The following is a 13,060-nucleotide window of genomic DNA, read 5'->3' as shown; positions in this document are numbered from 1 at the left end:
CTGGTTTTAAACTGCCCGCGGGAACAATTAACCGATAAGAGTCTGATCTCTCTGACCACATTTCTCTTTTTAGAGAACACCATGTCAAATAACTTCTCTGACTACTCAGTTTCTCTCCCGTCTCTCCCGTGTGTGTGAATCTCACTCCAGCCGGAAAGTTTATCAAAATACACCTATTTGATTGGCTGAGCAGCATCACATGATGTGATTTACAACGCATGTAATTGGTCGGTGTGTTTCTTGAACCGCTGAACGAGTGACGTAAAGGCTAGAAAAGCTGCATCGGTAAAAATTGAAGTGCTTCGTCAAGATAAAAATAATTCTCAATTACCTATCAGTTTTAGGACCAGGGTCCAGATAAGTCGTCTGGGTCCGGGTCCGGACCGCGGTCCGCCTATTAATGACCCCCGCCCTAAAGCATCCCCTGCTTTATGGTCTATTTGACTCTAAATGGACCATCATTTACTAAATGAACATCATGCTGTATTGAAGAAGACTTGAAACTAGAGATCGAGACCATAAACTCATGTTTACAATGTTTACTGAGGTAATAAATCAAGAGAGAAGTAGAGTCATTTTCTCATAGACTTCTATACAACCAGACTTCTTTTTGCAACCAGTGGAGGCGCCTCCTGCTGGTCAGAAGAGAGAATGTAAGTTTTACGACACTTCTGCATGGGCTTCACTCAGCAGAACCGGCGGTTGCTGTCTGGGTTAGAGTTAAGGCTGTCATCTGATTCAAATTGTTATGCCCTGAAATCCTGCACACTGAATCTGATGGTTATGAGACAAAACTTAACTAATAATTACACCAAACAACACCTGCCGAGCAGAACTGGGACGGTTCCCATTGCAATTATACATTCAGAAACGGGCAATGACATTTTGGACAGATCTAAATAGAAACCCAAAAGACACACACTCCTTTCAAGCACTAAAAGCCCAAAAACTGAACCCAGAAAATAGTCCCCTCAGTCTGCTGATGGGGAAGCTAACTAACCAGGATCCCATCAGCACTGATTCAGAACAACACAAGAGAATAAAATAAATTATGGATTAGTCCAAAGATCTATATTTAGAACATTGGAGAAATTAAACAAAAGGCCAAAGTAGACTAAATGGTTGTGTGACTCTAAACGCAGAATATCTGCACTGTGTCAGAGAAACAGAGACTGATCCTGACCAGGCTCAGTGACCACCAACCGGCAGTAGAGATAGGAAGACACAGACAGACATGACTGCCCAGAGACCAGCAGGTATGTGGGAGGTAGAGACAGAGATGCACTTCACAAGAGATTTCCACTTTGGGGAAACAACAAAGAAAATATGAAACCTCCTCATGTTAAGCTCAGAGGAGAAACTGTCAGTTCTTCTCGGTGAAGCGACAGATGAATATGTATCTGCCTGCCACAGCCTGAGGGACGCACAGTCACTATATTAAACTGTATACAATTGTAGTGTGCTGTGTTGTATTATATTGGGCTGTATCAGTATAACCTGCATATGACGCGTTTGTTATGTGTATCTTTATTCATGCCATAAAGCTACAATTAAATTGAATTGATATTCTGACAATTCATCATCTCTTCATAGTTCCAGATAACATTCTGCTCTATTTTGGTTTTTAGTTTCTTCTTTCCAATGTTCTAAATAGTTTTTGATTGTGTTTGAGTTGAGTGTTTAGTTTGACTCTGATCAGAGCAATGGGCTGGAAGACACTAACAAATGTTTTAACACACATCTTAATAGGAATTAAAAAGTTAAAATATATAAAATGTTTTCCTAATTGCATTTAGAGCTCTTAAAGGTTTTTCTTTAAGTCCATTCACAGCCGTGTTGGAACTCCCTGATGCTGTTATGTTGTACCGAGGTAGCCATAACTCATACTATTTTCAACGGTTAGTTATGGTAAACTGGTATTTGTTCTCCTGACATCTGGGGTGTTTTTGAAAAAACAATGACGTTGGTGTTCTTCATATTTACTGTCAGAACGGTTCTACCATGTCCAGCTGTTGTTGTAGTCCTTGTTCATTCTCATTCTCATTCTCATTCTCTCTCTCTCTCTCTCTCTCTCTCTCTCTCTCTCTCTCTCTCTCTCTCTTGTTGAACCAGAAGGAAGGGAACATTTTGAATGCTTTTTGGAGTATAAGTGATTGACACAATGTAAGGTTATATTGAACCATGCAACTTTTTGGACCAAAAGAACTTGGTGTGCAAAGGCCTGACCTTCTAAAAAGCATAAGAGAACATCTGTGTTTTAGATTTAAAAAAACAGAAATTGCAGCGTAGGAATTCAGACATCATCTGAACAGACGTATGAATAAATGCTTCCAGATATTTGCATCATGTTTCATCTCCATGGAACACGAATATTTAAGGTCTTTTCTTTGTACACGTCTGTCTCTTCTATGGAGACGGATATGGTGAAGTTGGTTGACAATGTAAGCGTTTTGTCTGACTGTGTGACAGACAAGGAGGGCCTAGTGGACAGGAAGTCAGAGATGAAGGATGATGAAGAGGACAAGGAGGCTCTCTGCACAGAGAATCAGGAGGCAGAGCAGAAGAAGAAACCTCGCAGAAAAGACACGCCCGTCCTCCATTCTCCTCCACATATACCAGGTCAGCACCGACACAACCAAACACAGTTAGGCTGAAGGCTTGACTGAGATTTTATTAAATGATGGACTGGAAGTTCGATGTATAAATGTTCATGTTGTAAGGCCCACAAAATCAATACGCTATGTGCATTTAAGAATGCTACGCCTAATTTGTGATCATTCTAACAGGAGTCTGTGCTGTCTTTTGAAGCTGTGAGTCTACAACATTACATATTGAAATATATTTTCTGTACTTATCTCTGCATTCCAAACCCCACATGACCATTACAAAAACAGATTTATTTGGGTGTTTTCTGATGAGTCACCACAAAAGTGAAGCTGTAATTGGGTTTGGGGTACAAATAAGTACTTCACCTTGGGTATGGTGATAGGACAAACAACCGTAGGTCACAGTTGAGTAAGGAAGTGGCAACAGACAGTTTGGGTAACCATTTTACCCTTCATGTTTGTTTTCTTTTTCAAATCAGTTGAACTAACCTGATGATTTGCTCCTGGGTCTCGGCCTGTCACACTTTACCCGATTGCGATTCACTTTGTGGCCAGATCTAAGAAAATAAAACTCAGAATGTAGGAAATTGTAGTTTTATTCAACTTGTATGCTGTCCTCAGATATCGCCTGTCCAACCAAACAACATGCCCAGCATGAACTGCTTCTTGGTTTAAAGCTGACCACCTGTGTTTCCCCTCTCTTTAGGAGTGAGATTGCTGAAAGCGGAGAAGCAGATGGTCCACTTAGAGGATGAGGAGAAAGATGTGAAGGATTAAAGCTTTTATTTCACTTTTATTGTGTCAATGAATGTTCACAGTCTCATTAAATGTTGTTTTGTCCAAACATTTCATTTTCTCCGGACACACACATGGTAAATGCATTTATCTAGTGCTTTTCCAGTCTTTCCAGCCACTCAGTGCTTTAGATCACAAGGCAGCATTCACACACATTCATACACATATTCATACACACATTCATACACATATTCATACACACATTCATACACAGGTGGCAGAAGCTGCCATACAAGGTGCCTCCTGCTCTCTATGAAAAGTGTCTTGAAATAACTTCTGTAGTCTATAGTTGGGTTTGGAGTTTGTAAAAAGTGACTTATATGATAGTGTTGCCCATACGTTGCTGTTTAATCCGTTATCTTTGGTGGGAAGAGTAAAAGCATGATTTACTTTTCCCTCCTCTTTTGTGTCTTTAATGAGAATAAAGTCATAATATTTCAAGAGAAAATCAACCCTATAAAACAAAATCACTTCTGATCAGGTGTAATTCTCACCATTGTGTGGCTTATTGTCCAGATGAATGTTAACTTCACTTCCTTGAATAAAGTGGCTACATCCACTTTGTCATAAACAATCAAACCAGCAGTTCGATCCCCTGGAGCTCAGACGAGAGGCCGGCCTGTCTGCTACGGACACTGACGATGATGAAGTGATCATCATCGGTTGTAGAAATCCAACATCAAATAGCGTTAAAGAATGACACAACAGAGCGTCAATAGTTTGCTTTTCTCTTCTAATACTATGCATATATATATATATCGTTCCTCATCCTAAAGGTTCTGTGTGTAAAATCTCTGCAGTGAACACAACTGAGCTGGAGACATCACAGTGGACACACACTCTGTCGTCTCCAGTCACCTCACAGATAGGCCAGAAGACAATGTCCACGCTAGTCTGAGCTTAAAGAAAGGCATCAGTAACTCAAATAACCACATATTACAACGGAGGTATGCAGAAGAGCATCTCTGAACGCACATGTTAAACCTTGAAGTAGATGGGCTATAGCTGTAGAACACCACACCAGGTGCCAATTCTGTCACCTAACAACAGAAAACTGAGGCTACAATTGGCTTGGGTTCTCAAAAATTGGACAACAGAAGCTGGGAAAAACTTTGCCTTGTCTGATGAGTCTTGATTTCTGCTGCAACATTCAGATGGTAGGGTCAGAATTTGTCATAAACAACATGTTAGCACGGATCCATCCTACTCATTCATCATATTTGTTGGCACACTCTGTGTACCTCAGTACCTAGTGAGGATCATTGCACAGCAATCCCTTGATACAATGAGGATGTATTCATGTTTTAATGTCATTTATGCCAAATTCTGACCCCATTGCTTATCCAGGGCCTGGTCACTGGGGTAGCAGGCTCATCAGGCTAATCACGGTATTCCAGATGTTCCTCTCCCCAGCAACGTTGTCAAGCTGTTGTTGGTGAACCCCGACACATTCCAAGGCCAGAAGAGATGTATAATCTCTCTGTTTGGGCCAGTGACTCACTCCCAAACAGGACGCTATCCACCATTTACCTGTTAACCATGGCCTCAGACTTGGATGAACTGACTCTCATCCCAAACTACATAGCTGCAAACCACACAGTGCGTGCTTAAAGGTCACGGTCTGATAAAGCCAACAGAACCACCTCATCTGCAAAGAGCAGGACACATTTTACAATCCTCTGTCATCCAATTTTGGAGAACCCAAGCCAATTGTAGCCTCAGTTTCCTGTTGTTCGGTGACAGGAGTGGCACCTGGTGTGGTCTTCTGCTGCTGTAGCCCATCTACTTCAAAGTTGAATGTGTTGTGCATTCAGAGATGCTCTTCTGCATACCTTGGTTTTAATAAATGGTTATTCAGTGTGGCTTTGTGCCAAAGCACACTGACTGTAATCCTGCGGGCTTAATAATAATAATAACTTGAAAAAATGCGCAAGAAATTTTGACAGTGTGGCTTCTACTGCCCGAAGACGTCGCAATATATAGCTACACACGATACTACCGGTAGTATCGTTGAGGTTCGATTGATATATCGCTTTTCTCTTTTCTGCATTTTAGATTCATACTCTTGGATTGAATCTTGTATTCGTGATGGACAGTCCACAAATGGCTCCCGTCATTTCTGTACTGGACATATACATCTTTGTTTGAGAAGCCTTTGGAAATGATGGCCAGAGCTTCTTTTATCAAAGATATTTAGTTCTCAGCACTCTTTGTAAAGATTTCTTAAAGTGAAATTATGTTTATATTCTATAACAGGTTAAATGTTGTTCTTGTTGTTTTCTTAATCGTTGTACAAAAGAGGTACTATGATGTATTATATAACTAATTATTATCATCGTAATCAATAAGTAAATCAATCATTATTCTCTTTTACATAACTGAGATTCTGGTCAAACTAATAGATTATGAGGATGAAGTGAATGTGTTCATGAAATCATTGAACAAGAGTCATTTAACAGACTTTACTGATGGGATGTGAACAAACTGAAGGTTTACATGATGAATAAAGTATTTCTTGACTCAAGAATGAACAAAGTCTTTTCTTCTTGTCTTATTTACAGGGTTTCATACAAAGCTGATGAAGAAAATGTGAAACTAATATGAGAGTATAACTGAGTCAGTTTTCCTCCTGAAACACCACAAAGTACAGAGTTCATGTTTATCACTTTTTATGACTTATTTCGACATAATCAATTGTTCGAGCATGTTATGTGTGAAAACAAAACAAAACAGTCGCACCAGCAAAGGAAGAGAGCGACTCCATGTGAAGGTGAGCTTTGATAGCAGGAACCACACGGGGCCTTTTGCTCATGAAGCTTGAGACCCGTATCCTGCAAGACAAAGAGCCAGCGAGACAGAAGATACATGTACATCTAAGGAAAGGAGGAGACATTCAGCAGCTGCTCATGATGAGTTCAGGTTATGTCTGATTGTCAACATGAGTTCCTTTATAATCAGGACATTTACCTCTACAGTATTTACCAAATCTCTAGAAACTGGAATATTACCAAATGAGCAGAAAGTAGCACCTTTGGGTAAATGTGAAGTCCATTCAACAACTACCTCCCTCTTTCTGTCCCTCCATGTTTCTCAAAGATGTTGGTAAAGTTGGTTTACAATAAAATGCAGGAGTGGAACTTCCTGTATTACCAGCAGTATGGATTCTGAAAAAAAAGGTTTGACATCATTGTCTGTGCTTCAAAATTGTTGCAAAAAACAAACAATGTGCTTTATGAATATTTCCTATTTGACTCTGTTAATCAAACCAATTTACAAAATGGTTCCAATTAAAAAAAACATCTCTCAATGTCAAAAAATCACATTCGCTTTAGTCTTTAGTAAATAAGTGATTTAGCCACAGGTCTCATCCACAGGTTTCCTTTGAGTCCTGATTGATGAAACTCTAAGCTTGAAGAGTCATATTCTGTCTATTTTCAATAAAACATCTAAATCAACATCGTTGGCAAGTTTCAAAGTTTGCTTCACCAAAAGTGTTCAACAACTTTCTATGAAGCTTAATTGATCCTTACCTCAGTTCCTGCTATATGTTTTGGGGAGCCACTTATCCCACTCAACTTTATAAGCTTTATGTTTCTACAAAGAAGCAAAGTGAAGTGTGAACAATAAAAATCAGTTTGACTCATTTAAGAAAACTCATGTCTGACTTTAAGAGAAATAATATTTATTTTAAGAAACAGACGATTACATGACTAAATGAGGAAACCTAAAATACTAACAACTGAACATGTGCAACAGTTAAAATGGTCTTTGCAACTGAAAACAGTGAGCAGCAACATGAACACATCACTCTACTCTGTTGTCAGCAGGTTTAATGTGCCGCTCTTTAAAACACAAATACATTTCACTACTTGTTTAGTTTTGGTAGACTAAATGAATTATCAGTGAATTATTATGTATTCATGTAAATGTTTAACTGATTACAAGAATCATAATGACTTGTTTTAGGAAACAAAATCTTTAAGTAACATATTTCATACCTAAACATACATCTGATGGAAACTTAAAACTTTAAAAAAGTGTTAAATGTAAAGTTTTAATCCCTGAGCCTCAACTCTTGATGCATATATCGAAGATGAACAGATTTTTGATCACGTGCATAGTTTATTGTTTAGTGTGACGTCAGATTTAGTGATCAAGAGTTTGTGTTGTGAATGTGAAATGTGCTCAGCATTCAGATGATATGGATCTCCATGTTTACTTGTGAACAATCATCATCATCTTCTTGTCTGCTCTTGTGAAGATGACTGTATGATTGTTGAGTTGGTCTTATAGGGGTTAAAAATATTATGCATTTATAATTAACTTTAAATTCAGCGTTAATCACCTTAAATTTAAATCTATGTACATTTACAACAGCTGACAAAGTAGTATTAACAGCGTTCATGATGTGAAGAACAGACAGAAGCCAAAGAAAACCTCTACTGACTTCTTTCTGCCGTTGAGCTTCGGGCTTTCTGCAGTCGGTCCGGAAGTGACGCTGCTCTTCTTCTTCTCTTGTTTCAGGATCCTACATCTATTCTTCCGGATGAGTTTCGTCCTAAAACGGTGTTTCTTTTTGGTTAGAGGTTGACGCTCTCTCTCTGCAGAGTAAACCACTTCTAGTGGGTCAGAAGTGATCATTGAGAGACATTATTTTTATATAAATCCATGCATTGTTTTTTAGGAAAATCCTCCTCATTCCTGTCCACCAGTTTATGGTTGCTGGAGATTCATGTTGTTCCTGAGGAGTTTTCTCAGTCGTCACTCAACCAGTGAGTGACTCAGCTTTTACAACAGGTGGAATATTATAACATCAACAACAAATGGAAAATGTGCAGATTATATCAGGTCCAGTCATGACGTCATGAAATGTATAAATGTGAATCTTGAAACGCTGCTTTGCATCAGGATCATATCCTGAAACTCAACTCTTTTGTGACAAGTGTTTAAAAGTTTATCATTAAATATGAGAGAAAGGTATTATACGACAATTTAGATGTTTCATATTAGTTTAATTTGATAACTTTTTTGTCAGCCAGATGTTTTTAAGCAGTAAAAGAAAACTGAACAGAATTAGTCTTTTGATGGCTTCATGTTTGTCTATAACTCTTCCTCTGAGGAGACAAGAAATATTTAACAACTAAAGAAATGAAATGTTTTCAAACATGGAGCAGGTTTTAACCGAGGCTCTGTTTGTAAACGAGGAAACAAAGTTCACATTCACAGCGCTGCTCCTCTTCCTGGAATGAAGCACAGCTTGATAACCCCTCCTTCTTCCTCCTGCTCTCAAACACAGCCGGCTCCACTCTGTCCACATATCTCCTTGTTCCCTCCCCTTCAGATCTACAGTTTTAAAGATGGGTGTAACCAACATGGTGGTGAAGCGATAGAGCTGACAGCCTCCATTCACTGAACAAACACATGTTGTTCAGATCAGAAGTCAAAGCAGAGTCGCTTCTAGTGAAGCGAAACTCAGACAGTCGTTGTCACTGAGAGGTGAAATGGCGCAGAAAGGAGTTCAGCTGGATCGAGAAGCCTTCTCTTGTTCCATCTGTCTGGATCTACTGAAGGATCCAGTGGCTATTCCCTGTGGACACAGCTACTGCATGAACTGTATTAAAAGCTTCTGGGATGAAGAGGATGTGAAGAAAGTCCACAGCTGCCCTCAGTGTAGGCAGACCTTCACACCGAGGCCTGTCCTGCTGAAAAACACCATGTTAGCAGTTTTAGTGGAGGAGCTGAAGAAGGCTGGACTGCAAGCTGCTCCTGCTGATCACTGCTATGCTGGACCTGAATATGTGTCCTGTGATGTCTGCACTGGGAGGAAACGGAAAGCCCTCAAGTCCTGTCTGCAGTGTGTGATCTCTTATTGTGAGAAACACCTCCAGCTTCATTATGAATCCCCTGCCTTTGAGAAACACAAGCTGGTGGACCCCTCCAAGAAGCTCCAGGAGAACATCTGCTCTCGTCACGATGAGGTGATGAAGATTTTCTGCCGTACTGATCAGCAGTGTATCTGTTATCTCTGCTTAATGGGTGAACACAAAGGCCACGACACAGTCACAGCTGCAGCTGAAAGGACTGAGAGGCAGAGAGAGCTGGAGGTGAGTCGACTAAACATCCAGCAGAGAATCCAGGACAGAGAGAAAGACGTGAAGCTGCTTCAACAGGAGGTGGAGGCCGTCAATCGCTCTGCCGACGAAGCGGTGAAGGACAGCGAGAAGATCTTCACCGAGCTGATCCGTCTCATGGAGAAAAGAAGCTCCGATGTGAAGCAGCAGGTCAGATCCCAGCAGAAAAGTGAAGTGAGTCGAGTCACAGAGCTTCAGGAGAAGCTGGAGCAGGAGATCTCTGAGCTGAAGAGGAAAGACGCTGAGCTGAAGCTGCTCTCACACACAGAGGATCACAACCAGTTTCTACACAACTACCCCTCACTGTCACCACTCAGAGAACCTACAGACTCGTCCGGCATCGATATCCGTCCTCTGAGCTACTTTGAGGACGTGACGGCGGCTGTGTCAGAAGTCAGAGATAAACTACAGGACGTTCTGAGAGAGAAGTGGACAAATGTCTCACTGGCAGTGACTGAAGTGGACGTTTTACTGTCGCCTTCACACGCAGAGCCCAAGACCAGAGCTGGATTCTTAAGATATTCAAGTGGAATCACACTGGATCCAAATACAGCATGCACATATCTGTTATTATCTGAGGGGAACAGAAAAGCAACAGCTATAAGAGAAGAACAGTCTTATTCTAGTCACCCAGACAGATTCACTTCATGGTGTCAGGTCCTGAGTAGAGAGAGTCTGACTGGACGTTGTTACTGGGAGGTGGAGTGGAGAGGAGAAGGAGTTCATGTAGCAGTCGCATACAAGAATATCAGCAGAACAGGGAGCTATAAAGAATGTGAATTTGGATTGAATGACAAATCTTGGGTGTTACAATGTGTCAAAAACAGTTTTACATTTTTGTACAACAATATCCAAACTCCCGTCTCAGGTCCTCAGTCCTCCAGAGTAGGAGTGTACCTGGATCACAGAGCAGGTATTCTGTCTTTCTACAGCGTCTCTGAAACCATGACTCTCCTCCACAGAGTCCAGACCACATTCACTCAGCCTCTCTATGCTGGACTTGTGATGTATGACTATGCAAACACTGCTGAGTTCTGTAAACTAAAATAGTCAGAAGTGATTTAAGGAACAGCAAATTAATTTTTGTGTAATCCTGAAACTCACTTTGTCTCCATCATTGTCGCTTCATTGCTAATGTTTCTTCAGCTGTCAATCAAACATTGTGGGCGGTACTTTGACATCTTCTCATTATTGTTGTGTAAATGTTTGAGTTTCTTTTGGTGGAGCTCCTTCCTGTGTCTGTTTAGCCATGGAGGCTATCACTGCTCATGATGATCTTTGTTGACCTGAACTGATATTTCTCTTCATGAAAATGTAAACTGCTCTGAGGTTTAAATGTTTGATAAATATTAGTATTGATGTATTTGTTAGTTGTTGTTTCTCTTCCACTGCATGGCTCTTAAAGAGAGAAATCACCAGAGCTTCTTTTATCAAAGAGATTTAGTTCTCAGCACTCTTTGTAAAGATTTCTTTAAGTGAAATTATGTTTATTTTCTATAACAGATTAAATGTTCTTGTTGTTTTCTTAATCGTTATACAAAAGAGGTACTATGATGTATTATATAACTAACTAGAAAATTTCACAAGAAATTTTGACAGTGTGGCTTCTACTGCCCGAAGACGTCGCAATATATAGCTACACACGCTGATGTTACCGGTAGTATCGTTGAGGTTCGATTGAGATATCGCTTTTCTCTTTTCTGCATTTTAGATTCATACTCTTCGTGATGGACAATCCACAAATGGCTCCCGTCATTTCTGTACTGGACATGTACATCTTTGTTTGAGAAGCCTTTGTAAATTATGAATATGTCTCCTCTCCCCCTCTCTCACCCACCCAGTCCCACCCTTTCAAAATAAAAGCCCCATAGAGTAACTGTATCTTAACATGAAGCTCAGAATGAGGTTCGTATTTCCAAAGGCTTCTCAAGCAAATGTTTATATCTCAAATACAGAAATGATGGGAGCGTTAGCTCCCATCATTTCCGGTGACCGGTGGTGTGTGAGAGAGGAAGAGGCCTTTCACTCTTCCAGAACTTGACTGAAAGTGAAATGAAAAAAAGAACATAGTAGAAAGTTAGCACTTTTCAACGTTTCAGCATCATTTTCGAAATGATCTCCGTCCAGCAAGCCTGAACACAAATATCACGTGACTATTAAAGTACACTGGGCATGCGGGTGGGTGCCGGTGTAAACAGGAAGTAGATTGGTTGCTTAGTTAAAAAAATACGACAGAGTAATAAAGTAGTCTTTAATAATGAAAGGTTGTGTTTGATAATTAAAATCTTCCTATAAACTCAAACAGACACATTTTGTGAGAAGTTTTAGAAATTTTATTTTAGACTATTTTCAGACTTAGTTACAGCGCTGCGGGTCTTGCTCTATCTCTCTCACACATAAAATTTATTTTAAATTCAACACTTACACATAAAGGTTTACTAGATTATGGGTCCATAAATGTGGTCAACACACATCTCTCACTCGTTTCCTCGGTTTCGTTGTTGTCTGTTCTCAGTCGTAGCTCTGCTGGTGGCTGAAGTCTCTGCCCTACTGGTGAGCAATTCATGTTTTGTTCCTTTATAGTTTATGTGTGTGGACTTCACAATAGTTGTGCAGAACAAAATAAACATTAATAAGAAAAGGAAAGTCCTCCGTTTTGTGTCCCCAAAGCTGCTAACCGTGACTTCAGATGTCCGCTCCGTAGGGCTGATAACGCCGCCCACTAATCGCTCCAATAACAGCTGCTTCCTCTGCAGAAATGAGTTTAACTTTAACGGGACAACAGCTGCTGCTAAAGACAACAAGGTCAGCAACGCCTGTAATCAGTTGTCCATGTTGAATTAACCTGGTAGTCGATCGATAATCAAGGCTGTTGTTTGTGATTTTCCGGGAAAGGGTAAGAACCAATCAAGTAGCGAACGCGGTTGTCTACGTCATCGTTTCTAAACGTATGCGTTTACGAGCGTCCAAATGAAGAGGTAACCCCGGAGTTTTCAAACTTATGCGTCCTCGAGAGCGTTTCCAAACGTATCTGTTTTGTGTGCTCTGAAACTCCGACGTAGTGTGGACGCTCAGTGTAAACGCAACAAAACATATGTTGCCATGGTGAATCGTTGAACTAAAGCTCCATTGATGGCTTTTTTTATTCACCATAGAAACCCAGAAACCCTTTTTATTGTCATATACATATACACATACACGAAATTTGACTTCTGCATTTGACCCATCCCTGTATATAGGGAGCAGTGGGCTGCCAATGATAGGCGCCCGGGGAGCCGGGGGTTCAGTGTCTTGCTCAGGGACACTACGACACGTGACACGTCCCAGTCGAGGATCACGAGCTTAACTCAAAGATAACAAACTGATCAGCTGTTCTGGAACCGAAACGTTTATTCAGAGTTCAGGGTTAGTTAACCTACACATTACCAACTGAAATTGAAATATACCAGTTGACTGATATAGGTTCTATATTCAGCAAAGACATTTTGAATTCTTCAGTATTTGCAGTGTTTAAACTATAACACTAAC

General features: G+C 40.3%; 2 protein-coding genes across 2 annotated transcripts; both read left to right on the top strand.

Moving 5' to 3' along the window:
* Positions 1-1,234: 1,234 nt before the first annotated feature.
* On the top strand, positions 1,235-3,383 carry ppp1r17 (protein phosphatase 1 regulatory subunit 17). The gene is made up of 3 exons (XM_076104098.1): positions 1,235-1,256; positions 2,470-2,619; positions 3,313-3,383. The coding sequence occupies exons 1-3, from the start codon at positions 1,235-1,237 to the stop codon at positions 3,381-3,383; spliced, it is 243 nt and encodes an 80-aa protein (XP_075960213.1).
* A 5,417-nt stretch (positions 3,384-8,800) lies between these two features.
* LOC142944950 (tripartite motif-containing protein 16-like) lies at positions 8,801-11,031 on the top strand. Its single transcript, XM_076086605.1, has one exon. The coding sequence runs from the start codon at positions 8,903-8,905 to the stop codon at positions 10,580-10,582; it is 1,680 nt and encodes a 559-aa protein (XP_075942720.1). The 5' UTR covers positions 8,801-8,902; the 3' UTR covers positions 10,583-11,031.
* Positions 11,032-13,060: the final 2,029 nt, after the last annotated feature.

Source organism: Anarhichas minor, unplaced genomic scaffold, assembly GCF_050575085.1.
Source record: "Anarhichas minor isolate MPS153535 unplaced genomic scaffold, ASM5057508v1 ptg000001l, whole genome shotgun sequence".
NCBI classification, from domain to species: Eukaryota; Metazoa; Chordata; class Actinopteri; order Perciformes; family Anarhichadidae; genus Anarhichas; species Anarhichas minor.
This window is presented reverse-complemented; position numbering and strand designations above follow the sequence as displayed.